At 44.2% G+C, this 26,668-nt stretch overlaps 1 protein-coding gene and 1 non-coding gene across 2 annotated transcripts; both read right to left on the bottom strand.

Moving 5' to 3' along the window:
- Positions 1-688: 688 nt before the first annotated feature.
- GPNMB (glycoprotein nmb) lies at positions 689-25,543 on the bottom strand. Its single transcript, XM_070424428.1, has 11 exons — positions 25,370-25,543; positions 19,168-19,320; positions 18,316-18,459; positions 16,097-16,279; positions 13,103-13,261; positions 12,524-12,835; positions 9,374-9,472; positions 8,406-8,508; positions 5,904-6,118; positions 2,504-2,597; positions 689-2,034 (listed from the first exon to the last, which is right to left on the bottom strand). Exons 1-11 carry the CDS (start codon positions 25,437-25,439, stop codon positions 1,887-1,889), a joined length of 1,680 nt encoding a protein of 559 aa, XP_070280529.1. The 5' UTR covers positions 25,440-25,543; the 3' UTR covers positions 689-1,886.
- LOC139017174 (U6 spliceosomal RNA) lies at positions 5,348-5,454 on the bottom strand. The gene has a single exon (XR_011472825.1). It is a non-coding gene; the product is annotated as a U6 spliceosomal RNA (small nuclear RNA).
- Positions 25,544-26,668: the final 1,125 nt, after the last annotated feature.

The raw sequence follows: 26,668 nt of genomic DNA, 5'->3' as shown, positions 1-26,668 counted from the left end.
ACTTCCCACCTGCTTTTTTTAAAAATATATATATTTTTATTGATTTCAGAGAGGAAGGAAGAGGGAGAGAGAGATAGAAACATCAATGATGAGAGAGAACCATTGATTGGCTACCTCCTGCAAGCCCCCCACTGGGGATTGAGCCCACAACCCAGGCATGTGCCCTTGACTGGAATCAAACCTGGGACCTTTCAGTTCGCAGGCCAACACTCTATCCACTGAGCTAAACTGGCGAGGGCCCACCTGCTTTCGTAAGAAGGTGTTTGCTTGAACTTGTTTTTCATTTATGTTTGTGGTAGCAGAGTTGAGTAGTTGCGACAGAAGCTGTATGACTCACAAAACCTACAGTATTTACTATCTGGCCCTTTACAGAAGAAGTTTGCTGATCTAGGATTTAGAACTAGCCTCTTGCCTTCATTTTTAATATACTACTGACTGTTTCAGGAGTCCAGAACAATTGTTTATGGAAAACCTCTTCTTTTAGATTGGCCTGATTACATACACTTACATATTAAATTTATTGAAATTTCACACACTGTGAAATTTTAAATATATACATTTAGAAGTATAAAATGCTTATGAAATTCTCTTGCTCCATGGGCCACATGAAACAACGTTCTATGTGCCAAAATTATAAATGAAATCAAAAGCAAACAACAAATTAAAAAATAATTACAATACCAGGATCTTGTCTCTTTTCATACTTTATTTTCCAGGGAAGAGAGGGAAAAAATGTCATGTCTGACATATGGTAAATAGTTTTAGTTACAAATGGAGGTTAAACCCTTACTGACCAAATTTCTGTATCTTTTTTTTTTTAATCCTCACCTGAGGATATGTTTCCATTGATTTTTTTGAGAGAGAGGAAGGTAAAGAGAGAGAGAGAAACATTGATATGAGAGAGAAACATTGATCGGTTGCCTCCTGTACTCGCCCCGACTGGGGATTGAACCCGAAACCTGGGTATGTGCTCTGACCGGGAATCATACCTGTCACCTTTTGTTATATGGAACGATACTCCCACCAACTGAGCCACCTAGCCAGGGCAAGCTTCTATATCATTTAAATAGAGAAAGTACTAGGACAACCAGAGGTCTCCTTTGGAAAATCATAATATATCATTTCAAATAAATGCGCAGGAGTGCATAGAAACTCAGACACACACACACACAAGACCGTCAACACCGAGTGCCGGCCATCTGTGGAGCAACATGCCTGACACACAGAAAGCGCTATCTGTCCATGGGATAAGCCAATGGATACCATTTCTTTACACAGCTGGGCAGGGCAGGTTGTCACAAAAATATTCACACCCATTGATTAGATTATTATTATTATTATTATTACTGTTTTAGTGTAACAAGCATCTGCATCATAGTAGAGGCTTGGCCTTTGTTCTGCTGGGAGCTCATGCGTGCTCATTGAAATAGGCTTCAGTTACCCGGGAACGTGGTCTTAGGGACAGGAGTACAGTGCATTGATTGTACGCATGTGTGTATATGGGAAGCTAGAAAGCGTCCAGCCTCGCCTTCCAGGCAACCTGGTCACTCTGATGAATAGTACCTTCTCCACCTACTCTTTGGACACAGTATGTCGATCCTACTAATCATGTTAAGACATTATGAGTGAAACATAAATCATAATGAAAGAAAGCACGGCTGACCGACTCCATCAGTTCCATAACACGGCCGAGGCGGCATGCCATGTAATGTCTCTCCACTTCTCTATAATGTCATTTAACCTATAAAAAAAATTACACCTCCCTAAACCACAGTATGTATTTTACAGTAACGTTTAGGAAAAAAAGTTGATAGTCCTCTACGCTAGCACAGCTCACACATACGGCACTGAAGAGCGAGCTGTTGGTCAGAAATCAGGCTGACGGTTTAAAGAACTCCCGGCTGGTTCTTGAGCAGTGGGTCTTTCTCCTGGCTGCCGGGGAAGAACTTGACCTTTGCGTGCTCCAGGAAAACGTTCAGGCCTTTGCCGTTGATCCCAGCACCGTTTTCTATCGGTTTGTATTCCTTGCGTTTTCTGAAAAGCAATGTGTTAGAAAGATTTTTAAAACATCCCCACCTGGGAGATATTACTTTCCCCGAGCTTTTCCACACCCAAGTACAAAAGGGTTCATTTCGTTTTACCTCATCTATGGCTTTTCCTAAGACACGGATGTCTTTTGGAAATATGTTTATTTCCTCGTCTTCATGCAAGACATGTGCCTGTTTACTATAATTTGAGCTTCCATGTTAAATATTGAGCTGACACAATTTTGCTAAGTTGCTGACATCTGGTAGCGTTGTTTGGATTAAAAAAAAACAGACACAACAAACCACAGCAAAATCAACAGGCTAGTTTGGTATTCATCATTCAATGGAAGATTTTCCTCCTACACACAAAACGGTTAAAAGCCAAAAAGGGGAAAATGGCCCATTTGCGCAGCACATTGCTACTTATTTTCAACAATGTACCACAGTGATGGAAAGTGTTAGAACCAGCAACTTACTTGTACACCACCAGGGCGACCACAGTGACAAATATGGCCAAGCAGCCCACAGAGGCCAGGGCAACACTCGCCATTCTCACGGGGGAGCCTGGGCCTTAAAAACAGAAGAAAGACCAGATTAGCGACAGCTTCCACCTCGAGGACATGCAGCTTGTAGTAGTGCAATTAAATAAATGACAAAGGGAGCTCTCAGAAGATACACGGCTCCCTCTGGCTTCCGGTGATCTTTTCCGTTAAATATAATACATGGCCTTCGGGTCAGCTTATCTTCCATCTGGAGAACGAGTTAGCGTGTCTGGAACACTGTGTTAAGGGGAGAGATGTCACGTCCTGAAGACATCCGCTCAGGTCTCAGCGGACCCAGCAGCGCCCAGGTGATGGAGGGCTCCCTGATCCTCCCGCCCACTGCTCTGGCCTCATGGTCCCTACCTACCTACCTACCCGCTGTGCTGGAAACCTGGGAGCTTCCCATCCTCCCCACACCCTCAAATTCTCCTGCCCTCTGAGGGGAATGTCCTTCCCCAGCTCATCTCAAGTGTCCACCCCTTTGGGGCGCCTTCCAGACGTTCATGAGGCGGCGTCGCCCCTTCCTTGGTCACTGCTCGCCTCTCTTCCTCTGCCTCAATCACGTTGTGTTGCAATTACTTCCTTACACACATTTCTCTCCTATTAAATTGTGAGAACCACGAAGCAAGGGTTATGTCTTCTCTGTACTCCAGGAACCCAGCAAATCTTGTCTCTACCGCCAAAGTATAACTGGAGTTGATCTATTTTCCCTCCATCTCCTCCGCCACCACCATTGCCGTCCCAGCCACCAGCCCTCTCCCCTGGGAAGATCTCTTACCCCCAATGACCCTTGCTGCACTCAGCAGTCAGTAGGACCTTCTGAAAGCATCCATTAGGATCATGCTTCGAACCCACCAGTGGTTCCCCTTACGCACAGAATAAAACCCTGGCCCTGCAGGTGGCCTGCAAGGATTGCAATGGGCTGCTCGTGATTCAAATTCAGGTCTCCGTTCAGCGGAGGCCCCTCACCACGTGGGCACTGCTGGGTCGGCAGGAAGTCCCCCACCTCCCAATCTGAAAAGCCAGCATTTGTCCCCCCTCTCCCATGCTAGTCACTCGCCCTGCCCTGCCTTGCTCTGATTTTGTCACAGTGCCTTCTTATCTGTTTGTGCTCCGTGTCTGCTCACTAAGGCAGGGGTCTTCTTGATCTCGTTCCCCACTCGACCTAGAACCGTATAGCCTGTGCCTGGAGCCGTGCTGGGCACGGAGTAGATGCTCACTCAGTATCTGTCGAAAGAATTGCAGCTGCTTCGTGCGTGTTCATTGGATCCGTGTGTAAAGGTGAGCATCTATGGATTTGCCTTTGAGCAATGATCTATTTTTCTGAATTCTGACTTTGATAACTGAGTCACCAAGGGACAGCCCCACTGGATTCAAAGCTCTCCTGGATGTCCTTAATTTGGATTCTGACAGATGGCTCGGGTCACCCCTAAAGTTATCACTCACTACAAGAAGCATTAAACACGCATCTAGCATAGAATCCAGATAAGAGAACAGTGGTTTGCCGGCACCGAGGAAGCTTCATAGCCTAGGGCAGTGGTTGGCACATGTGGCTCTTTGGCCCCTTGAGTGTGGCTCTTCCACAAAATACCAACTTCTGCGCATGGGCTATGAAGTTTCAATCGCACTGTACGTGTGCGCTCGCATGTGGTATTTTGTGGAAGAGCCACACTCAAGGGGCCAAAGAGCTGCATGTGGCTCACGAGCTGCAGTTTGCCGACCACTGGCCTAGGTTATGACTTTAAAGGCAACCCCCCCCCCCCCCAAAAAAGAAAAAACAACAATTGGGGCAGCACAAGAGCCTGGAGGTGGTAGTGTTGAGGCTCCAGCTGCCTTTCGGCCCCCACCTCTTGGCTCTTCACCCCAGGGCCCAATGCACCTGCCCCCCAGGAAGGAGAATTCCTTCCTTTGTATTCTTGTTTTTGTGTGTGTGTATTTTCAAATCTATACCTTGGATCTTACGAACAATAAGCCCTCATACAAATTACATGTGTGGTTACTACAATTACATGTGTGGTTACTACAATTTTTCTTTCCATGAGGCTAAAGCTGCCTTTTTTTTTTTTAAATATATTTTATTGATTTTTTACAGAGAGGAAGGGAGAGAGATAGTTAGAAACATCGATGAGAGAGAAACATCGATCAGCTGCCTCCTGCACATCTCCCACTGGGGATGTGCCCGCAACCCAGGTACATGCCCTTGACCGGAATCGAACCTGGGACCTTTCAGTCCGCAGGCCGACGCTCTATCCACTGAGCCAAACCGGTTTCGGCATAAAGCTGCCTTTTATATTAACGACTGAATATGTCTAAGCACATGTTACCTTATGAGACAGGCTCCAATCCAAAGGGGTTACTTGTGAGTTAGTCATTAGGTTGTACCTGATGTATAATGTGTAATGTGTATACAATTTCTTCCTTCCATTCTACCACAGAGCACTGCTTCTAAGAGATAAAACCATAACTTCACAACAAAACTGGGGATAAATGAAATTACTTTAGGGTCACCAGGTAGGGACCTTACTTTGAGGCTGGGAAACATTGGAAGCCACCAGTAAATGAACATTTCTCAATGAAATTTCTTAGTCCATTTTGTAAACATTTACCTCTCCAAGCATTGGGAGGGTCAAGATTGATTTTTCTGGTGACCATCCGAGGAATAGGTAAGTTGGTTTCCTACAATCTCTGTGGGATGCTCAGTTGAATTTGGGAAGGGAAAGAGAGAGTGGCAAGTTAGAAGGGAGAGAGGAGCTCACTTGATTTCTTTTCTTTTTAAAAAAAATAATGGAGTGCTTCGCGAATTTGCGTGTCATCCTTGCGCAGGGGCCATGCTAATTTTCTCTGTGTCATTCCAATTTTAGTGTATGTGCTGCCGAAGCGAGCACCCCACTTGATTTCTTATTTCTCTTCTTGGCTTCATATCTTTGCCCAGCGGCTTCCATGACAACTTGATCCCAGCCTCCCCTCTGCCATGGTTTCACTGGAGAACATTGTTATTTGTTGATGTTGGTTCGCACTCCCCCTTGGCATAGGAATCCATTCGCGCATTCAGTGATCAGATCCTGTGATTACTGCTCCATGATCAGAGCTGAGTTTTTTTCATCAAAAGGCTTTCTTTGGCCATGATTTCACTCGGTCTCTCTCTTTCTCATCTCTTCCCTAAATAGATTTGCCGTTGGATTTTAATGCCAGTCCTCAAACCCACATTAACAAGAGTTCAATAAACTTTGCGTTGAAATAAAATTAAACATTGATAACAAAGCTCTTCAGTATGAAACGCGATGCCCTTTATCTACACTGTGAAATGCTCCCACAACCAAGACACAGAACTCACGTCTGCCCAGGACAGAGACGAGGGTGCTCGTGAGGGCCAGACTCGCATCGTCACCCAGAGTGAGGTTCACACAGTAGGTCCCGGAGCCGTTGAAGGCCCGTCTCACGGTCAGCAAGCACGCGTCGCCCATGGCCGCCTCCACGGGGCTGCAGACGGCGTCCCGGGCGAGCTGGCAGGTGGGGTCAGAAACGATGGTACAGACCTCGGTGGGAATGCTGAGGATGTACACGGCACCGAGAGGGAGAGAGAGGGATGAAACAGCTTTAAAGGAAAAATCATTTCTATAACATTGAAATCCACCTTATTTTTCCTCAAACTATCTGACGTTGAATTGTCACATAATTTATCCTTAAACGAGCCTGGGAATGAGCTACTGTTTCCTCCTTATTGTCCGGAAGGTGAGGCCCGGGGATGGAACAGGAAGAAATTATACGCCATCAAGGCAGGCAGGGGGCTGCTGGACCCTGTGTGAAGCCCAAGCCATTCCCTCTACCTTCTGACTCTCTAGGATGCAGGCGACGTAGGTCTTAGGCCTTTGATGGCGAACCTATGACACGTGTGTCAGAGGTGACACGCGAACTCATTTTTTTGGTTGATTTTTCTTTGTTAAATGGCATTTAAATATATAAAATAAATATCAAAAATATAAATCTTTGTTTTACTATGGTTGCAAATATCAAAACATTTCTATATGTGACACGGCACCAGAGTTGTTAGGGTTTTTCAAAATGCTGACATGCTGAGCTCAAAAGGTTCGCCATCACTGTCTTAGGCAAATACATTATTAAATGCTGGAGCCTGCCCTGCCTAGCTTCCTGCAGAGGGAAATACAGCAACAGCAGTGACGACAGCTGAGTAGACGATATTTACTGTGTGAGAGGCGCTGCATTTTAGATATATGACATGGCCTGTCTATTCCTCTCAATGACTTTATGAGGAAAGTAACATTATCCCAGTGCAGCAAGGGACGAAGCACTCAGGACAGAAAATAATTGGCCCAAGGTCACACAGCAGTCAGAGGTGGAGCTGGGACTTGAACTAGAGATGTCTGATAGCTGTCCTGGTGACCACTAGGCTACCGGCCAGGCAGGACTGTCTTGGTCACTGTTTCACTTCTGAATAGATTTCCTGGAGGGAGAGACAGGGCTCTGATGCTGGGTCCCATGGGGGCGTGGGCTGCGATGGAGGCATGCCCTGGCCTCTGCCACAGCCTCACTCTTCAGTCGGCTTTTTCTCTAGTTCCTGTCAATCCTCAGTCCCCAAGCTGGAGAGCTTCTTAGCTACCATTTAAAAATATATATATATATTTTATTGATTTTTTACAGAGAGGCAGGGAGAGGGAGAGAGAGATAGAAACATCAATGATGAGAGAGAATCATTGATCGGCTGCCTCCTGCACACCCCCTACTGGGGCTGGAGCCCGCCACCCAGGCATATGCCCTTGGCTGGAATCGAACCTGGGACCCCTCAGTCCTCAGGCTGATGCTCTATCCACTGAGCCAAGCCAGCTAGGGCAACATACACATACATTTTAATCACTGGATTTACGTGTATGTGAATCAGTTAATTCGTGAACAATTAATTGATATAGTACATATATTCACTAGTATCTAGCTAGTCTATTATATATAGTTATAATCAAACTGTAGGAAGCCAAATTATATAATGCACTAGAGGAGCTTTGTAAATGATAAAGAGAGACAGGATTATCAGGCATTGCTGTTAATTAATGCTAGGACCCAGCTACTCCACATTGGCCTCTTGCCACTCTGGAGGAGCCTTGGGGAGCTTAAGAGTGGGGTTCTGCCCTGGCCAGTGTGGCTCAGTTGGTTGAGCATCGTCCTATGCACCAAAAGGTCTGCAGGTTTGATTCCAGGTCGGGGCTTGGTGTCCTGATAGCTGTCCTGGTGACCACTAGGCTACCGGCCAGGCAGGACTGTCTTGGTCACTGTTTCACTTCTGAATAGACTTGATCTCCAGTAGGCTTGGTCTCCAGTAGGGGGCATGCAGGAGGCAGCCTATCCATGATTCTCTCTTACATCAATGTTTCTCTCTCTCTCCCTCTCCCTTCTTCCCTCTCTAAAATCAATAAAAACATATTGGGGAAAAAAAGAGTGGGTTTCTGAGCCAGACCTTGACCTGTGAACTGTGCTGTCAGGTACCCACTGTCTATGGGGGCAAGTCCTGTAATTACTGTGGCCCTATCTGTAAAATGAGGAGACTCACAGGATTGTGTGAGAACAGATGTAAAATGGTAAGAACATTGTAACTGTTCGATCAATAATTATTATTCAGCTTCATCAACAGTTAAAGGTAATGAGCATTGCTCTACTTTAGCAAAACAAATGCATCCTTGAGAAGGCCTCGTAGGGTCCTTCCTTGTCCTGACTTACTGATGAACTAGAAATATGAATCCACTTAGTCGGGGAGACTGGAGTCAGGCCTCTGCTCAGGCCTGGGTTCCTCACTTGACCCACCCTCTGAGGGAGGCGAAGTACTCACGTCCCTTCGCAGGTCACGAGGAAATCCATCAAGGGGTCCTCGGGCTGTGGCAGGGGCACCAGGACTTCTGTCATATCCACGATGTTCACCTCTCGAATTCCCTCTAACAAAACAAGCCCGCATGGAAAAACACATCAACTTACAGTGGAAACCAACCCAAATCAAACTACTCCTTAACACATCAGGAGGCCAAACAAAACGGAGACAGCCTTCTCACACACCACAACCCCAGATCCGGGAATCTACCCCATCGCCTCGCATACGTGCCCCTGCAGCATTTTCAAAGTCAAGCTGAATGGCTCTTGAGCCCAACCTAGCTCTTCATTTCTGGATCCCGTGTCTGTGTTAGAAGGTAGGACCCGCTCTGGGCAGGTGTTCCAGGAAAAGGTGCCCCTGGGGGGATGCAGCCCTGGGTGCAGGCCTTGGCCAGCTTTGCTCGTGAGGTGCTCAGCCCCAGGGCACACAGCGTGGGTTTTACCCCCACCCGAGGTCCAGGGTGCATGGCCTGGCTGCAGACCCCACCTGTCTTCTCTGCTGGGTGCTTGTGGGCTGTGCCTGAAATGCACAAATGTGTGTGGTGGCCCTGTTCACTCTTGTTTCTTACATACAAGAAGTGTGACTTTGTGAAATCAGCTAGGGAAGAAAGCAGAAGTTGTGGGAACTTGTCATCGGCCTTCTTTCAAGGCTCATTCATTCAGGTTTCTGGGATGCACAGGGCCGGAGATATAGGGCCTGGGCAGGCTCATCAGTCTGTGGGCCTCACGGAAGGCTCATTTCCACTGGGATGTGGTGGGAAGGCTGGGGCAGGAAGGTGGGAATCTAGACACCAGTAGAGTCTCTGCTCGTGTATTCGCGGCATCACCTTAGACAGAGTGGGTGGCCCTGCTCCCCACCCGCACCCGCCAGAGTCAATGAAGTGAGTGGGTGGCCTGAGGCAGACTCCAACTCCCTTCACCTGCTAGTCTTACCTACGATTGTGATGATGGCCCTGAAGTGGCCGTATCTGTTAATCCGGCAGTCTTTATCGGGAACCTCCCCCAGCTCCAGCAGGCTGTCCCCGGCGGGTGCTGCAGAGTTTGAATAATAGAGTTTAGGTTAGTTGCTGAGAATGTAAAAGATGTACATGATAGAACCAAAAATCTAAACACCTGTCTGCCTGCTCTTTAGAAAAACATCAAGAACTCTATACTTTTAAATTGCTGTAGAAATGTGAACTAAACGTGCAACGATGCATATAGATGTGAGAGCTGTTAAATTATGTAAGTAAACACAATCTCATATTTTGCTTAAACACAGGAAGCAAATGAAAGGTAGAAGCCATTTTAAATATGTGATACAACAGTCATGATGAAATAAAGCAGGCCATCATAGACAAGGACATATTTTAATTTTGGAGGCAGGTTTTCTGGGCTCAAATCCCAGATCCTTTGTTTTTAGCTGCTTGAGACCATGGGCATATTATTTCACCTCTCTTTGCCTCAATGGACTCATCTGTAAAATGGGAATAATACTTCCTGACTTAGTGAGGTTGAACTATGAAACTTAAATGAGATGAGGTATATAAAACCTGCTTCTCATAACTGCCACTTCGGAAGTACTTAATAAACATCAGTTTCCTTGTCCCATCATGCATTTCTATACATCTACTTAGATACGGTAGCACATATAAGATATATAATTTTAAATAGTAAGGTAGGTGCATCATAGATTAAGAAACAAGCAACATGGAAGAAGGCAATTTTTCCCCTGTTTGGCTGTCTCATAGCTGCTATACTTACGCTCTAAGAGTCCTCAGTCATTGGTGAGCAGAGATGTGGGGAAGAAAAGGAGTGGGCACAGGATGCTTTTGAAAAACAACCCTTTGAGTCTGATTAAAGCAAAGAATGTAATGCTCTGTACACCTAAAACTAATATAATGTGATACATCAATTTTACCCCAATAAAAAGATAATTAGTTATAATTTCAAAAGCTCTAATTAAGGTGTTGGTATTCCTTTAACAAGATAAAAAGACTGGAAAGAAAGTATGATACTGAAAATGCAACATGACTTTCTCTAAAATTTAAGAAGGCGGGGGGGGGCGGGGGGTAGGGGCCGGGGGAATGTCAAGGGGAGGAAAAAAGGAGACATATGTAATGCTCTTTGTAATACTTTAAGAAATAAAAATTATTAAAATATTAAAAAAATTAAAAAAATAAAATAAAAAAAAATAAAATTTAAGAAGGCATGAAATGGACCCAGTTTTGCGGGAAGGGCACCCAAGCTTCATTCAGAATGGCCCCTTTTTACCACAGGGACACGCAGGCACGAAGCCCTGTGGGAGAGCTCGCCAGGCCTCCTCCGAGCCTTGAGTGGGGGACTGAGCGAGAAGCTCCTCTGCTCTGAGGGGCCTTCTCAGAGCACTTCTCAGAGTATCTCTGGAAGCAAGTGTTCCATGGCACACACTTTGGGAAATGCCACTTGGGTAAAGCCCGGAAGGTTCCGATGCCATGTTGGGTTCAAATGCAGCGGTTTATCAGCAGGATGGTCTGTGGCAGACTCTTGGGGATGCCCCCTGAGTCTCGCAGTGGTCCTTCGGAAGTTACAGGGTGATCATTCATTTAGTGCTGAGATTTAACCGCTATGTTCTGTAGCAATGGAGTTGTGTGTACAGGGTATTAAAGATGGCTGGCTGCTTCCAGGAAACTAGAGAACTTCTTTTAGAGTTCTTGACAGGCAGAATTTAGCTGTCAAGTTAGAGCATGGAATCATGACTCTGCTATATTTCACAATAAAACTTTAAAAAATGACCAAATAATGAAAGTTGCTTTTATCGTTGGTAGAATGCTTATAAAAAATGCACATCTTGTTTTGCAGACGCACCTAAAATCAAGTTTATATCTCTGTGTCTATATTTATAAAGACAAGGTATGATTAAAGGGCTAATGGAGAAAAACTAACACTTTAACAGACAGATGGGCCCTGGCCGGGTAGCTCAGTTGGTTAGAGCATCATGCGGATTTGTCAAGGTTGTGGGCTCCATCCTTGGTTAGGGCACATGCAAGATCCAACCAATGAATGCACAAGTAAGTGGGACAACAAATGGATGTTTCTTCACCTCTCTCTCTCTCTCTCTCTCCCTCCCCCCTTCTTCCCCCCTTCCTCACTTCTCTCTAAAATCAATAAATAAAAATTAATAAAATGTATTTTAAAGAATACAATTAGAAATAAATTATAGTGTCTTGATTTACATATGTTTGGTTTAATAATATCTCATTTTATTAATAACACTATTATGATAGTTTATTATTGTTAACAAACAGGTTTTTGGTAAAAACAGTGACAAGTTTAGACATCATGATGGCGTGGTCCCTCTGGGCTTGGTGATGGCGCCCTCTTGTGTCCAATGAGAGGATGTCAGCCTATTACAATCCCCTGGATCCTGGGGTGCTAAGATGTGCTAATGGCTGAGTGGGGAAGGGAAGCTGAGGCTTCCCAAAGTAGACGCTTAAGAACTTCTTGAGTGTCCTCAAGTACTGTAAGTAGAGGGTGGGATTTGATTAATTAAGCTTTATAGCCGGGAAAGTTTTAATGTCTGGAGTCTTTCCAGCTTGCTGGCCAAGAAGTATTCTCAAGGCACATTCCTTTTGGACCATTTAGGAAGAGCTTTTAGGAGTGGCTGTGTCTTCATGGGACACTGAGTGGATGTGGGCAGCGCAGGGAGGAGAATGGAAGTGGAGAGAAAAGGGGGAGGGAGGAAGGAAAGTGGGATGGCCTGAATGTTTACAAGGCGCCAGTGTGTCTTCTCATAGCGACAAACACTGGGAGACAACAAGAATGTGTGAGCTAGAAGGGGGGAGCACCTGTGCACGTGACCGAGGCCAGTGAAAACCAGGAAGGTCAAAGAGTGGTTTACAAGTCACCAACGTTTACCTGCAAAGTGCCTTTGAGCACATTTTCCTTTCGTCCATATTCTAAGAGCTTAAAATAGTGATAAAATGGCTTTAAAAACCAACAGATTTTTGCAGAGTCTCTACACAACCCTTTTAACTAGGGATATTGCACTCTAACTTACATGCCATCTTTTTTAGCAGTTAAGGACCACCCCCTGCCCCCAAAGATCACCTGGAAAACACTTACATAAAGAAGGAGTGGGTTTTGGAGGTCTGGGTGTAGGTGAAGGGCAAGGTCCAGGCACTGCAGCTTGCACAGTGAGGTTAAGGCTGAAAGTCCCGTTGAGCACGTACGTGTGATTCAAAGTGCGATTGTTGGAAACAAACAGACCGGTGTTATCCCCGAAGTTCCACTTGTAGTTAATGTCAGACTCACTCAGGAAGTGGCTGGGATCGTGGATCAGGACATTAAACAGAATGGGAATGTCCCTAAGGAAGGTTTCATCGGAGATATTTCGATCATTCTTCTGGGACATATTCACAAACACAAGAATCTGATCTAAAAGATACAGATACATACAAAGAATGCATGATTGCTTGGTTTTAAGTGGATGACTTCAATAAGACTTTTAAGTTAAAATTTTAAATTAGGGATAATTCAGCATCATTTTTCTTTTTCCTGTGTAAGTTTTTCTAGAGTTTCCCCACGTTAATGAATGGTAACCCCACCCAGAACGCTTGGCTCTCACTGCTTCTTAGCCCACTAACACCATCAGAACGAAGGGCCTCCTCCCTCCTCAGTTCCTTGAGTGTTCACAGCACTCACCTGTCACCAGGTACACATCTTTCACTTTTGCGACAGGAGTGTATGCCCTTCGGTTTCTTCTATAGACAGCTACTTCCATGACTTGAGGGCCAAGCGTCACGTTGGTTGTGTTTATAGAAACACTCGCTGAACACCGTCCCAATTTCTGGTAATACTGACCTGTGAGAGGGTGGAAACGGTTAGGTGTTGGTTACTATCACATGACCATTATAGGAAGTTGTTTCTTAACGATGAGCCACGGTCATTTTGAGATTGCTCTGGGGAGGGAGCACCAGGAAGGGTTGTTACATAAAACTTTATAAAACAAACCCACAGTTAAATAAACGTAACTGCATGGGTAAAACGGACAGAGCTGTTTGGTGGGATAATGCAGTCATTGGTTCATAAATAAACACTTACTATAAATAAGTGACTTGGCACTTGAAATAGATGTATTTCCCACAGGAAATACATTTAATGTAATGGTGAAGTGGCCAATGGCATTTTAAAAAATTTATCCAAGAATCAACCTTATTTTTGCAATAATATTACTATTTTGGCTATATTATTAAGAAGCTTTTTTTTTTTAAAGGGGACTAGAATCCCCCACTTTCTAATGGTATCTGTGTATAAGTAGGCAGTAAGTGATGGACGGTGAGGTGGGTATAAAAAGGAACGGAGACGTTCTATAAAAGCATTCTAGGACACCCTGGAGCCGTTCTTTTTCTTTCTGAACCCTAACCTTTAATCTAACTGTCACTGTTCAGCAGTGAAAGGGACTCCTCTCCTTCAGGGCACAAGGATGTTTCTCATCCTTTGAGTCACCTGGTATAGCTGTGTCAGTGGAACGACAGGTATTGTAAGATGGATGGTTGTGAGGTGGGGGTGGTGAATGACCATGTTTATCGCCTGGTCAAAGGTGTTAGGAAAATACACTAGACTTCTCAGGGATGTGTAATTTGGAACCCCCCTGTACCAGTGACATGCAGAGGCAGTTCCGATGGAGTCTCTGAGGAGGTTTATTATATGTGAGGAAAACGTTAGTTCTGGCACTGAGAGAGAGACCTCAGGGGCAATGCTTAGTTGAGGGACAATATCAGTTAACTCTAAGACCTCAGCAGAAGATGGGAATTCAAAATAGTCTTGTTAGAAAACCAAAAATTCCTGGCTAAAAGCTGATTGCAAATAAAGGCATCTTAACTAGTTAAGTTAGTGGATGTTAACTAGGCTAAACAGACTCTGAGTGTCAGTAAGCGTAACTAACTCCGTGAAAACTCCATGTCAGGTCAAAGAAATCATGACACTGGGTGAGGTGACAGACAAAGGGCCAGACATGCATTGAAAAAAGTCAGCTTTTGCCCTGACCAGTTTGGCTCAGCAGATAGAGCGCTGGCCTGCGGACTCAAGGGTCCCAGGTTCGATTCTGGTCAAGGGCATGTACCTTGGTTGCAGGCACATCCCCAGTGGGGAGTGTGCAGGGGGCAACTGATCGATGTTTCTAACTCTCTATCCCTCTCCCTTCCTCTCTGTAAAAAATCAATAAAATATATTTTAAAAAGAAAAAAAAAGAAAAAAGTCAGCTTTAAATCAACTGATTTAAATAGGTGGCATAATATTTGACAGGTATTTTGTACTTTGTTCGATCAGAATGCATTATTAATATTTTGTTTTGATTTGCAAATAGTTCATTGGAGAAAGAGAAGCTTTCTCTAATTTACGAAATAAAAGACAAAACATTTAGAAATTTGGAGGCTGCACTATTGGTAGCAATTTTCAAATCCTCAGAGCCAGGTGGCACCTGGTGACATTTTTAACTAAGGACTTAGCAGCTTTGCTAGAAATAACCTAAATTTCTAGCAATAAAGCAAAGTGGATACCATTTGTGGGTAAAAAAAGAAAACAAGGTTGGCTATGCCAAAGAAGAGCAGTGGTTAGATTATGTTATTTCTTCAAAATGGAATATTATATAGTCATTAAAATAATGTATATAAAGAATTTTAATGATGTAGTCAAATACTCGTGACATTAAGAAAAAAAATGTGTGTACATTATAATCCTAATCAAGAAATACTAATGAAGAAAACACCATAATTTAACAGTGATAACCTCTGGTGTTAATTATGGGTGACTGATTTTTCATTTGTACATTTCTGCATTTTCCAAATTTCCTAAAAAAAACATTTCTTTAATTCTTAAAAATTCATTTAACAATATAAAAAATTAAAGAATAAATCAACAAATGCCTTGCCGAAACCGGTTTGGCTCAGTGGATAGAGCGTCGGCCTGCGGACTGAGGGGTCCCAGGTTCGATTCCGGTCAAGGGCATGTACCTGGGTTGCGGGCACATCCCCAGTGGGAGATGTGCAGGAGGCAGCTGGTCGATGTTTCTCTCTCATCGATGTTTCTAACTCTCTATCTCTCTCCCTTCCTCGCTGTAAAAAATCAATAAAATATATTTTTTAAAAAAAATCACAAATGCCCATCTGTGTGCCGTTCAAATAAATAAATATTAGTAGCCCTGACTGGTTTGGCTCAGTGGTTAGAGCGTTGGCTTGTGGACTGAAGGGTCCCAGGTTCGATTCCAGTCAAGGGCATGTACCTTGGTTGCGGGCACATCCCCAGTGGGGGATGTGCAGGAGGCAGCTGATCAATGTTTCTCTCTCATTGATGTTTCTAGCTCTCTATCCCTCTCCCTTCCTCTCTGTAAAAATCAATAAAATATATATATATTTTAAAAAATAAATATTAGTATTTTTTTAGATTACTGTTTTAGACAGAAAAAAAATGAGTTTTGTTTTAACAAAGAAAGCTGAAGGGGGTTCCCCCCCTCCTTTTAATTCTTTGGTGTCCTGGAAATTTGGCAAGACTAAGCCATATACATCCCAGCTAAGGAAAGTTAACAGGTTAACTGTGATTAAACTCTCAATGTTATTAATTCTTGATCATAGAATAAGAAAAGAGACAAATTTTAAGGAAAGATGAAGGAAAAGCTAAAGGGATTTGTAAAAGTCTAACCAAGTGTGTGAAACACGTAGACGAAACCCCACTGCCTCCATCGGTGGTGGTGGTGGTGGTGGTGCGGGAAAGGCCTGCCGTCGGGGAACACTTGGTAGCTTTGGTTGGTGTCATTTCCCCAGTCAGCATCCTCGGCCCACGCTGTCCAGTTGTAAACATAGGGGTCAGCAAGTGGGCCTGTTCCTAAGCAGAGAAAGAAAAACTGTGATCGTCATCTGGATCAGACTGCTCAATGCTCATCATTGAATTAGATACTTTTCATATTTTTTCAAATCTAGTTTAAATATAGTTGAACAACCACAGCCCTAATATTTAGAATTCATCCAATGGTGCATTTATGATCTGTGCATTTTTCTGTATATGTTACATATGTTCAATTTCAGTAAGTATATAGAACAAATATCAGGAATGCTCAATCTAGATCAAGCATGTCAAACTCGCGGCCCGTGGGCCACATGCCTCATTTGTTTGGCCCGTGTTAGCCTTTGAGTTTGACATGCTTGATCTAGAGATCTCACTCTATATACTTTATCTTCACACTGAGTCTCCAAATCACAACTGTATTCAAGCCAAACTGAGGGTAGTTCTGTCTTCTTATTTGTTTTTTTTGTTCATTTGTTGTTTTCAGTTTTAGATCACCTGTCTTCTTATTTGGATACACTCTATCTGTAGCCTTTCTTCCTGACTCATTGGACATCATGACTGCCCGCTCCTAAAGACTTCAGCACACATTTCCTTAGAATAAGGGCATTCTCTTACACAGGCACAAGCCATTACCACCTCCCACAGTAATCAAGGGTCACATACTACATTTGGCTATTTTGTTTCAGAAATAAAGGAAGAAAGAAAAGAAGGAAGGGAGGGAGGGAGGTGGAGGGGAGGGTGGGAAGGAGAGAGAGAGAGAGAGAGAGAACAAAACAACAACAACAACAAACAAATATCCAGAATGTTTAAATTGTTGAAGCCAGGTAGGGTGTTTGGCTGTTGAATGTACCCTACTTTCTACTAGTACTTTTCTGTACGTATGACATTTTTCATTTTAAATAAGTCACCATCAGTATTGTTTTTCATCTAGAATAGCTCTTGGTATTTTATGTCACTGATATTTACGGAGCTTTTTATTTATCAATCCATTACAGCCATTAGTATTTTTATTCTTCAATAGACTCAAACAGGGCCAGTGAGAGCCCCTGCAAGCCGGCTTCTCTGTCCTTGTGACAGGTCCCCATCAGTCTCTGAGCACCCCCTCCCCCAGGTGAGATACCCCAGCTCACCTGCAACCCTGCCCTACACCCGGAATCAGTAATTTCTTCAATGATCCCCAGGCCTTTGTAGTGGTGACCGATATTTCATTAGAATTTTCATAAGTCAAAAGAACTCTTTCATACAAAAAATGCTCAGAGGGCTAGAGTGTCATTTGAAACATTCATACGAATCAGCATATTATTTTAGGAAAAAAGAGAAAAATGCTACAGAATTTTAAATACAACACTTTTTAACCATCAAACCTGTTCTGTACAGAATCTAGTGTTTTCCTCATAGGAATATGATAAATTAATAAGGAATGAACATGTTGACCATTTAATTGAAGTTCTAAATAATAAAATTAGATCATTAGATGCATTTAATAGCCTTGTCACTGATTGAAGAATCTCGGTAATTAGCTTGGTGTTTTTAAGAATGTACAGTTCCAACGAGATAATTTCCCTTAGTGTATTTGTGTGTATTTTCACTCTTTAACAAAGAACTTATCTGCTTTAACTAAGAGCAAAACAAATCCAAAATTAGATATTTTGTCATTTGTGCTAGCCACACAGCACTTGCTTAAGAAATACCTGTGAGCAGAATTACTCTAAGCAGCAGACATCTGCCAAATTGGCTATTCCTTGAGTAGCCAAAAGCATTCCAAGTAATAAAACCAAAACTTGAGAATTAACAAGGTATTCTCTGTCCAATCACCCGGACACTAAGAAAAAACTGAGCTTGATAAGAGGGTAGCAGAGAACCATCCGTTTGCTGAAGGGTCATTGGCTAATGTTAGTGAAAGGACTGGAATCACACTTTCAGCCTCCCCATCATCAACTTGAGAGGCTGACATGGGTTGATAGCAGCATCTTGAATTCATGGGAGCAGCTCCTGCGAGGATCAAGGTTTCTGAGCTGGGTCTCCAGTAGTTCGGAGAACTAGCGTGTTCCTGTGAAGTGAATAACTTTCCTTACCATCTCTGCAATTCTTCTCATAGACTATGTTGCCATTGGCATCTTCCTTTTGGCATCTGGGAAACACCAGGCTCACCACAAATGTTACATTTGAGCCCACCAGGGCTGGGGAATCACTGGTCAGAACCGCCTGCACCTGGCCTCCTAGGGCAAAGAAAAACGGAGCTCCATGATCAAGCATCTCTTTCCTTTCACTGATGAATGACATCAAGTTACATCTAATCCTAAGGACCAGCCAGAGGATCCTTATGCCTCTTTACAATAAATTAATTTATTTTCTGGATTCCTAACTTTGTTATCAGAATACAACATTCTAGAAGATAAATAATAAAAGGAAGTCAGACCAGTTAAAAAATTCTCTAAACACAGAAAGAACATTCACTTAAAATAAGTTTTAAAATCTGTTTAATTGGATTGAGAAGCCAAGTACTAAAAGTTCATATTTTTTTTTAACTCAAAAGCAATGAATGAAGAAGTCATTCATTCATGTGAATAGAAAGATACTCACTTCCTGACAAGCCACAGTGTTGAGATGGTCAAAAACTCCTCTGGAGTCTCAGATCTTCTGGAGAGGACTGTTCACACATTCGTTAAATAGGTTTGAGACTAAACCTGCTCACTCTCTAAAGTCTTCCAAAAACCATAAACTTGTAAATTCTAAGGAGATCAACCTGCATGTGTATGTGTGACTTAGAAAGTGATATGTTGAGATAAAAGAGAGATTGCCAAATCCAGATGCCTAGAGCACTGTCACTCACAGAAGAAACATAAGCCACGTGATTTCCAAGTCCACGATCTGAGACTGACTTAAATAGGAAATGACAGCTGCTTGGGTTGAATCATTCCACTTACCTTTCCAGGAGTTTCTCCACCTCGGGTCTCCTCTTTTCCACACTGGATAGAGTTTTTCATTCCAATCATTTTCATCTGAAGACCAACCATTTAGTTGGTTGTGCTCCCTCATATGACCAGAAGTTCTTTCATTGCTCAGCACATCATGAAATCCTGTATCAATATTTGAAAAACCAATTATTTAGTCAACTCTATTCCTCGTTTAATACTTACCTAACAATGGTTAAAGTCACTTTTTATTCCATAAGGTTAGAAAGAACATACATAATATTTCCAATATGTCAAACAGGTAAAGTTGTTTTTTTTTAAATCTCCACTGGAAATACCTTTAATACAAGTATTCAGACACTATAACTTCATGTACGTTGGATGAATCAAAGAAAAATTTCAAAGTCAGCATTTCTTAGCCATCATTTGTTTGTTCAACACATCTCCTCTGAGTATTTTGATTTACACAATGTCATCAGGAAAACACAGATACCAATAATTCTCAGATCAATTTTTGCATCTTTTCCCATCCTGAATTGTTCACTTGGCTAAAGGAATGCCAGGCTCAGGAATGCCTCCAGGATTCCAAGAGAGGCATACTGGACAGTCCACTATTGAACAATCTACTTTTTTGTGGCCCAGCATATGGTCTGTTTTGGTAAATGTTCCATAGGCACTTGTATAGTCTACAGTTGTTGAGCAAAGTGTTTGATTTTAATGTTATTTATGTCAGGCTGGTTGGCAGTGGTTTTTGAGACGTCTAGGTTCCTATTGTTTTTCTGTCTACTTGTTTTTTCAGTTACTGAGAGAGGAATGTTGGAATCTTCAACTATTATGATGGATTTGCCAGTTTCTTCTTTCAGTTCTGTCAGGTTTTGCTTTATGTATTTTGAAGCTCTGAATGTTTAATCTTCTTCATAAATTAATCCTTTTATCATGAGGAATTGACTTCTATCTCTGGTAATACTCCTTGTTCTGAGAATACCTTGATATTAATGCCCAGTGTTGAACTGGCACATACTTTTCCATCATATACCAGTATCTATAAGAAATCTTATATATGGGGATTTCTTATAGATAGCATATTGTTGGTTTTTTAAAAAAATTCACTCTATCTTTTACTTGGTGTGTTTAGGTAATTCTACTCAGAATAGATTTTGGAGATGGTAGGGCAATGATGTGATGCCTGGAGCTGGGGTAGCCCTAACCATGAGGTCACAAATCTGAGGAAGCAAGCCAACACGTCAGAATGGAAGGATGAACAGTTCTTGATGATATTGCTGAGCTCTTGCGCTAGTCTTGCCTACCTTTGGACTTATTGAGATACTAAGTGTCTTACTCAACCTATTTAAGTAATCTATTACAGCCCAAAACTCTGTCAGCTCCTGATTATACACTATTATAAACTGTTTTTGCATCAATTCATATGGTCTTATTTCTTGGTGTCTTCTCTTAAACCCTGGAAGAGGCTTTCCATGAGGGGTGGTATTTGGTAGGTAGTCAGAAAAGCCATATGGAATGGATGCCACTAACCTCTGTCTTCTATTCCTCCTTCCCGGAACGGGGAGGGAGCGGCGTGTTGTTCCCTTCTTATAAGGGAGGCAGATGGAATAGGAAAGAACATTGAACTGGGAGTCACAGAATCTGGTCTCTAGTCTTGGTTCAGCTACTAGACAGGCTGGGTGATCCCAGGCCATGTCTTCTCTGGGCCTTCAAATCAGACGAAAACCAAAGGTTCTGTGATTCTATGAGATTGTTCCTATTTGGAAAAATGATACTACTAAGCAAGGGCAGGAAATGCATGCTTATCAATAAATGTTTGTAACTGGAAATTTACTCGAACTGAGTCACAGAATGGTAGAATGTTCAGTCTGGAAAGAACTAAGATTAGTTAGTTCAAAACCCCTTGTTTTATAGATGAAGAGATTGAGTCACCGAATGGTAGAATGTTCAATCTGGAAAGAACTAAGATTAGTTAGTTCAAAACCCCTTATTTTATAGATGAAGAGATTCAGGCCCAGAGAAGTGATAGGATCCACTCAGGATCATCTTTAATTGAGTAGAAATGAAGATTCACACCTTTTGATTCCAAGAACCAGTTTTCCCCACTGTTCTCAAGAATCTTCCTTTTCCTCAGCTCCTGAGAGAAAGGCAGTGTTTCCAGAAACATAATCAAAGCAGATCTCTCTTCTGATGTTAAATGTCAGAAGTCAAGGAAAAATACAAAATTAAAAGGAGAGTGACAAGAAATAGACGTAGATCCATGGGACAGAATAGAGAACCCAGAAATAGATCCACACAAAAATGCCCTGATTTTTTACGAAGATGCAAAAGCAATCTGATGGAGGAAAGCCAGACCCTTGTGATGATGGAACTGTCTGTATTTTGACTGTATCAATGTCAATATCCTGATTGTGATATTATACACTAGTTTTATAAGATGTTACCATTGGGAGAAACCTGGTAAAGGGCACTGGGGAATCTCTTTGTAGTATTTTTTACAACTGTATGTGAATTTACAATGACCTCAGAATTAAAAGCAAATGGTGCTACAAAAATGTGGAAAGCCCAGGAGAGGTCTTCAGGCTCCAGGCTAGACAAGAATTCTTAGACGTGACACCAAAAATCCGACCATTGAAGGAAAAAAAATGATAAATGAGACCTCATTAAAATGAAAAAAATTCTGCTCTGTGAAATACCATGTGAAGAGGATGAAACAGCAAATTACACACTGGGAGAAAGTATTAGCAAACTGCATTTCCAAGAAAGAACTGATATCTAGAATATATGAAGAATTTTCAATACTCAATGTTAAAACTCAAACAATCCAATTAAAAGACCTGAACAGACATTTCACTGAACAGGTTGTGCAGACAGCAGAGAAACACATGAAAAGATGTTCAGTATCGCCAACCAGTAGGGACGTGTACATTACAAGCCCAATGAGACACCACTATACACCTTTCAGAATTACTAAAATGAAAAATAGGGACACATCAAATGTAGGTGACCACGGGAAGAAACCGGATCACTCATACATGGCTGGTGGGGATGTAATATGGTACAATCACTCTGGAAAACAGCTTGCAGTCTCTTGTAAAACCAAACATGCAATTACCATGCAACTAAGCAATTGAACTCTTGGGCATTTATCCCAGAGAAAAGGAAACTTATGTTCACATAAAAACCTGGACATGAATGTTCCTAGCAGCTTTATTCAAACAGCCCAAGCTGAGGCAACCCAGATATCCCCCACTGGGTGAAGGGTTAAAGTGTGGTCCATCCATGCCATGGAATACTACTCAGTAATAACAAAGTACAAACTACTGACACATGCAACATCGTCAATAAAGTACATTGAGTTAAAAAAAATCCAATTCCCAAAGATGACATTCTGTAATGATGCAATTTACATAACATTATACATACAGAAAATAAATTGGTGGTTGCTAGGGGCTAGGGCTGGGTGGGTTTGGCTGTTAAAGGGAGGAGGGACCCTTGTGGTGATGGAACTGTCTGCATTTTGACTGTATCAGGATATTGATTGTGATATTATACACTATTTTTATAAGATGTTACCATTGGGAGAAACCTGGTAAAGGGTACTGGGGAATCTCTTTGTAGTATTTCTTACAACTGTATATGAATCTACAATGACTTCAGAATTAAAAGTTGAATTAAAAGTAGAAGAAAAAAAAACACCCAATAGTAAGCAGACTAGAAGGGGAAAAGAGAGGTGTGCTGGGGGTGGGGATACGTGTGAAGGCCAATGGAGTCACTCCCAGCTCAGCCCTGGCTTTCCTGTGGGTACTTTGGCCTCCCTGCTCGCCCATCGCCAACTGCGGCTGAGGCTGATCCTTAACTAGCTTGTCAGCACCTTCCTCTTCCTCCCTCCTCCCAGGGCTGTGATTGGACAGCGGTAAGGATCCCTTAGTGTGTGAAACCCTGTGAATCCCACCCATCCGTTTCCTGTGGCCAGAAGCTCTGGTTTAGGGCCAGGAGGAGCCAGGAACATCAGGGTTTTGTTACGTTGCCTAACGGGCTGGGGCTCCTCTCAAATCAACGGAGAGATTCAACCCGCTAACCTGTTTCACTGAGCAGAGCAAAGGGGCGTCGGTGGAAAGGAGGCTAGAACAGGGCGCAGGCCTCCACTGACCAGTCAGTTCTCGGTCCCTCCACCTCCCGGACTCCTGGGGAGTCACCCAGGAGGTTCTTTGAGGAAGACAATCGCCACCTTGTAGGTCTCCCACTCCAAGCACCTGTCGTTGGCTGATCTCTCAAGAACCCCTTTACCCAGTTTGGCAAAGGAGGAAACGAAAGCTGCATGGAGCTAAGTCACTGTGCCTGCCCACGGCTGGCAGGGAGCCCACGGCTGTGCAACTGCAGGAAGGACAGTGGCATGGCAGCGGCCTTCTTCCCCTTACCCGCTGTGTGGCCTGGGGGCGTTTCTTGACCTCTTTGTGGCCTATTTCCTGGTCTGGGAAATGGGATCATCACGACGCTGGCCTCCCCAGCTGTGCACAAGCCACGTGAGGCCCACACAGGCCAGCGCTCTCGGGCCCTGGCACCCACCCCAGACCCTGGTCAAGGACACTGGGCCCAGTCCCAGGAGATGGCGGGGCAGGGTCTCCCTGGACCTGAACAGAATTGGTCATGCCTCTGGCCACTTCCCTCTATTTCCCCCCAAATGGCACTCCCTGCCCCCACCTTGGAGCTCCTGCACCCCTAGCGCCCCCTTTTCACCTCCCGCCCCGCCTGGGCCTCCCAGCCCCAGGGACACACGCTCTGCCCTCCAGGGCTGCCAGCAGTTTCCTGCTCCTTCCTCTCTCGAGTTCCCACTCTGTGAGGACAACTTAATTACAGGCACTTCTCTCCCGCAAGGAGGAGGTGGGAAGGATGTGTGTGCAGGTCCCTCCGGCCAAGGGTCCGAGATGCTGCTCCCTCAGGCTGAGCAGGGGAGCAGCAGGCCGGGCTCTGGTGTCCTCGCCTGTTGACTGGGCGAGGACCGGCTGCTCCACGAAGGTGCTGTGGGGATGACCTGAGTGACAGAGGGAAGCAGCCTGCACACAAGCTGCCGGTGGGGATGCAGATGCAGTCCTTTCTCAGCGCCTCCCCCCTGGGCCCAGGGAAGCCCCCGGCAGAACCGGATCCCTGACTTCTCATCCAGTGAATGCCTTCTGGAGCCAGGTGGGGTGGCCCTTCTGGGTGATGCACACTTTACTCCTGTTCCACTCTAACTGTGGAGCGCGGGGCCGCCATCGCCACCCGCCCCTGGACTGGACCAGTGGGCTGCATCTGACCTAAATGGCTCAAATTCTGGCTTTGCATTCCACTCACAAGAGGAGCTTTTTATGTTGTTTTTTAAATCCTCACCCGCGGGTATTTTTCCATTGATTTTTAGCGAGAGTGGAAGAGAGAGGGAAAGATAGAGAGAAACATCAAAGTCGATTGGTTGCCTCCTGCATGCCTCTGACCAGGCCCAGGCCAGGGCAGGAGCCTGCAACCGAGGTATGTGCCCTTGACTGGAATCGAACCCGGACCTGTGGGTCCACAGGCCGACGCTCTATCCACCAAGCCGGCTAGGGCGGAGCTTTTTAAATAAGGGTGCTCCGACCCACCTCCAAAGATTCTTGTTTCTGGGATCTGGGCATCTGTATTGTTAACAAGTCACCAACCTGCAATGCAAACCAGAATAGAGGCCTGGGCTCCAGCTCTTCTCACAGAAACCTCACCATAGAGGCCGCGAGTTCATGCAGCTCTGGGGAGAAATCTCTGGGGGTGGGCTTCTGGGTTGGGATTATTAGAGAGCTTGTCTCTAGATTCGGCCCGATTGACCTGAGTGCTCTACCCTACCGAATCGAAACCAACGTTCAGGGGGAAGCGCTGCTCTGTTCTCAGGCCAGAGACTGTTCCCCTCGCACCCCCGCCCTCCCCTGTCTGGCAAGACAGTAGGTCCCAACTGTGATGAGAAAAATAAATAAATAAATAAAAGCCCCATCAGAGAGAGGCTGCACGGTTATTAGTTTCTATGAGCCTGAAGCAAAGAATGGAGCTGGCGGCATTTTGCTGTGGTTCCCACATTCCCAGCGGTTTCCAGAAGAAATGACTGAGCATGGAGTCTAGCTCTGGCTCAGACGACATTTCTCCAGACAGCCCAGCACGCAGCCCCGAGCCAGAGAACGGGTTAAACACAGAAACTTTGAGAATCGCTCACGTTTGGCGGCACCAAGGGGCACTCCTGCAGCCAGAAGCAGACACCCCAGGAAGCAGTAGGCACATTCCATGCTGACCGTGCTCTCCAGACCCAGCAATCAAGGCTTAGCTCCCAGCTCCTCCGGCTCCATCTGCCAACAGCAGCCTCTTCTCCTGCACCCCACTCCTTTTAATTAAATGTGGGCCTCGGGGCGGATCATGTGATGGCATTAAGCAGCACTGCCTGATGTGGCCTCTTGGGTTCAACCTCTTACAATTCATGTGCTTCTGACTCACTCGCTCTCAGCATGTTTATTCTCTTTCGAGAGGCACGCTTTCAACGCTGCGACTCCACAGTTCCAAAGAAGTTCCTAGTAACTTCCTTTCCTTTGGACCCTATTCTAAGGTCCTTCGCCAAATAAAATCATAATCTCCAGCCTCATGGATGATCAACTTGCTGCTGTTCCTTTACTGACTCACTCACCCAGCTCATGCTGAAATGTCACAATTAGGTTTCCTTTGCTCTAAGCTAGATGACCAGCTCCTCCCAGTGCTGGCTAGCGCTACAAAGATGGTGTGTGTGTGTGTGTGTGTGTGTGTGTATCTTTGGTCACTTGAAGTTGTGAATTATGTGCATGGATAACACATGTTGTGCAGAAGGTGCTTGAAACAGCTGCTCAGACCCCGCCTTGGTTGAGAAACGTACTCAAAAGCACACGTTATGATCTCTGTGCAATTCCATCTAAATGTGGAAACAACCTGCATACTTGTTGGTAACTGCTCTCAAAGCTTTGTGCTGTATCACTCAGGGTCAGTTGCAAAAAACGTACAGCATATTTATGTCGTGCTGCAGAACGCAGGCATTAAATGTCAAAACAAGCTCGTCTGGAACATGAATTTTATACGCTCAGATTAGTTCTGGCTGCAGAATGTGCAGGAAAGGTGGCAACATGAACACTTCACCGCGTGTGATCTTCAAATCACAGCCACAGAACCATTTTCAGCAGATTCAGACGTCCTGCGGGGGGTGAGGGTAAAAGAGGGGGGTGTTGATTGGTGTTTCAGCTGTGCCAACAAGGAATAGAAATCCACAGAGCGGGAGTGGCCAACTCCCTCCCCGAAGGCCACACGCGGCTCTTCAGTGCTCCTTTGACAGCCTTAGAGGCAAATGTGAAGGAAAAACACCAGAGGGAATACATGACTCAAGCTAGAAACAACAGTGTCTTCATTACAAATAAATAATGCATGTGCTTACGTTCAGTGTAGGGATAATCTATGTGATTCTGTTTGCTATTTACAACAAACATGTGACGTTTAGAAT

This window comes from Myotis yumanensis, unplaced genomic scaffold (assembly GCF_028538775.1).
Source record: "Myotis yumanensis isolate MYYU_CA2020_CCGP unplaced genomic scaffold, mMyoYum1.0.hap1 SCAF_9, whole genome shotgun sequence".
NCBI lineage: Eukaryota > Metazoa > Chordata > Mammalia > Chiroptera > Vespertilionidae > Myotis > Myotis yumanensis.
Note: the sequence above shows the minus strand (reverse complement) of the source record. Positions and strands in the feature narration are given on the sequence as shown.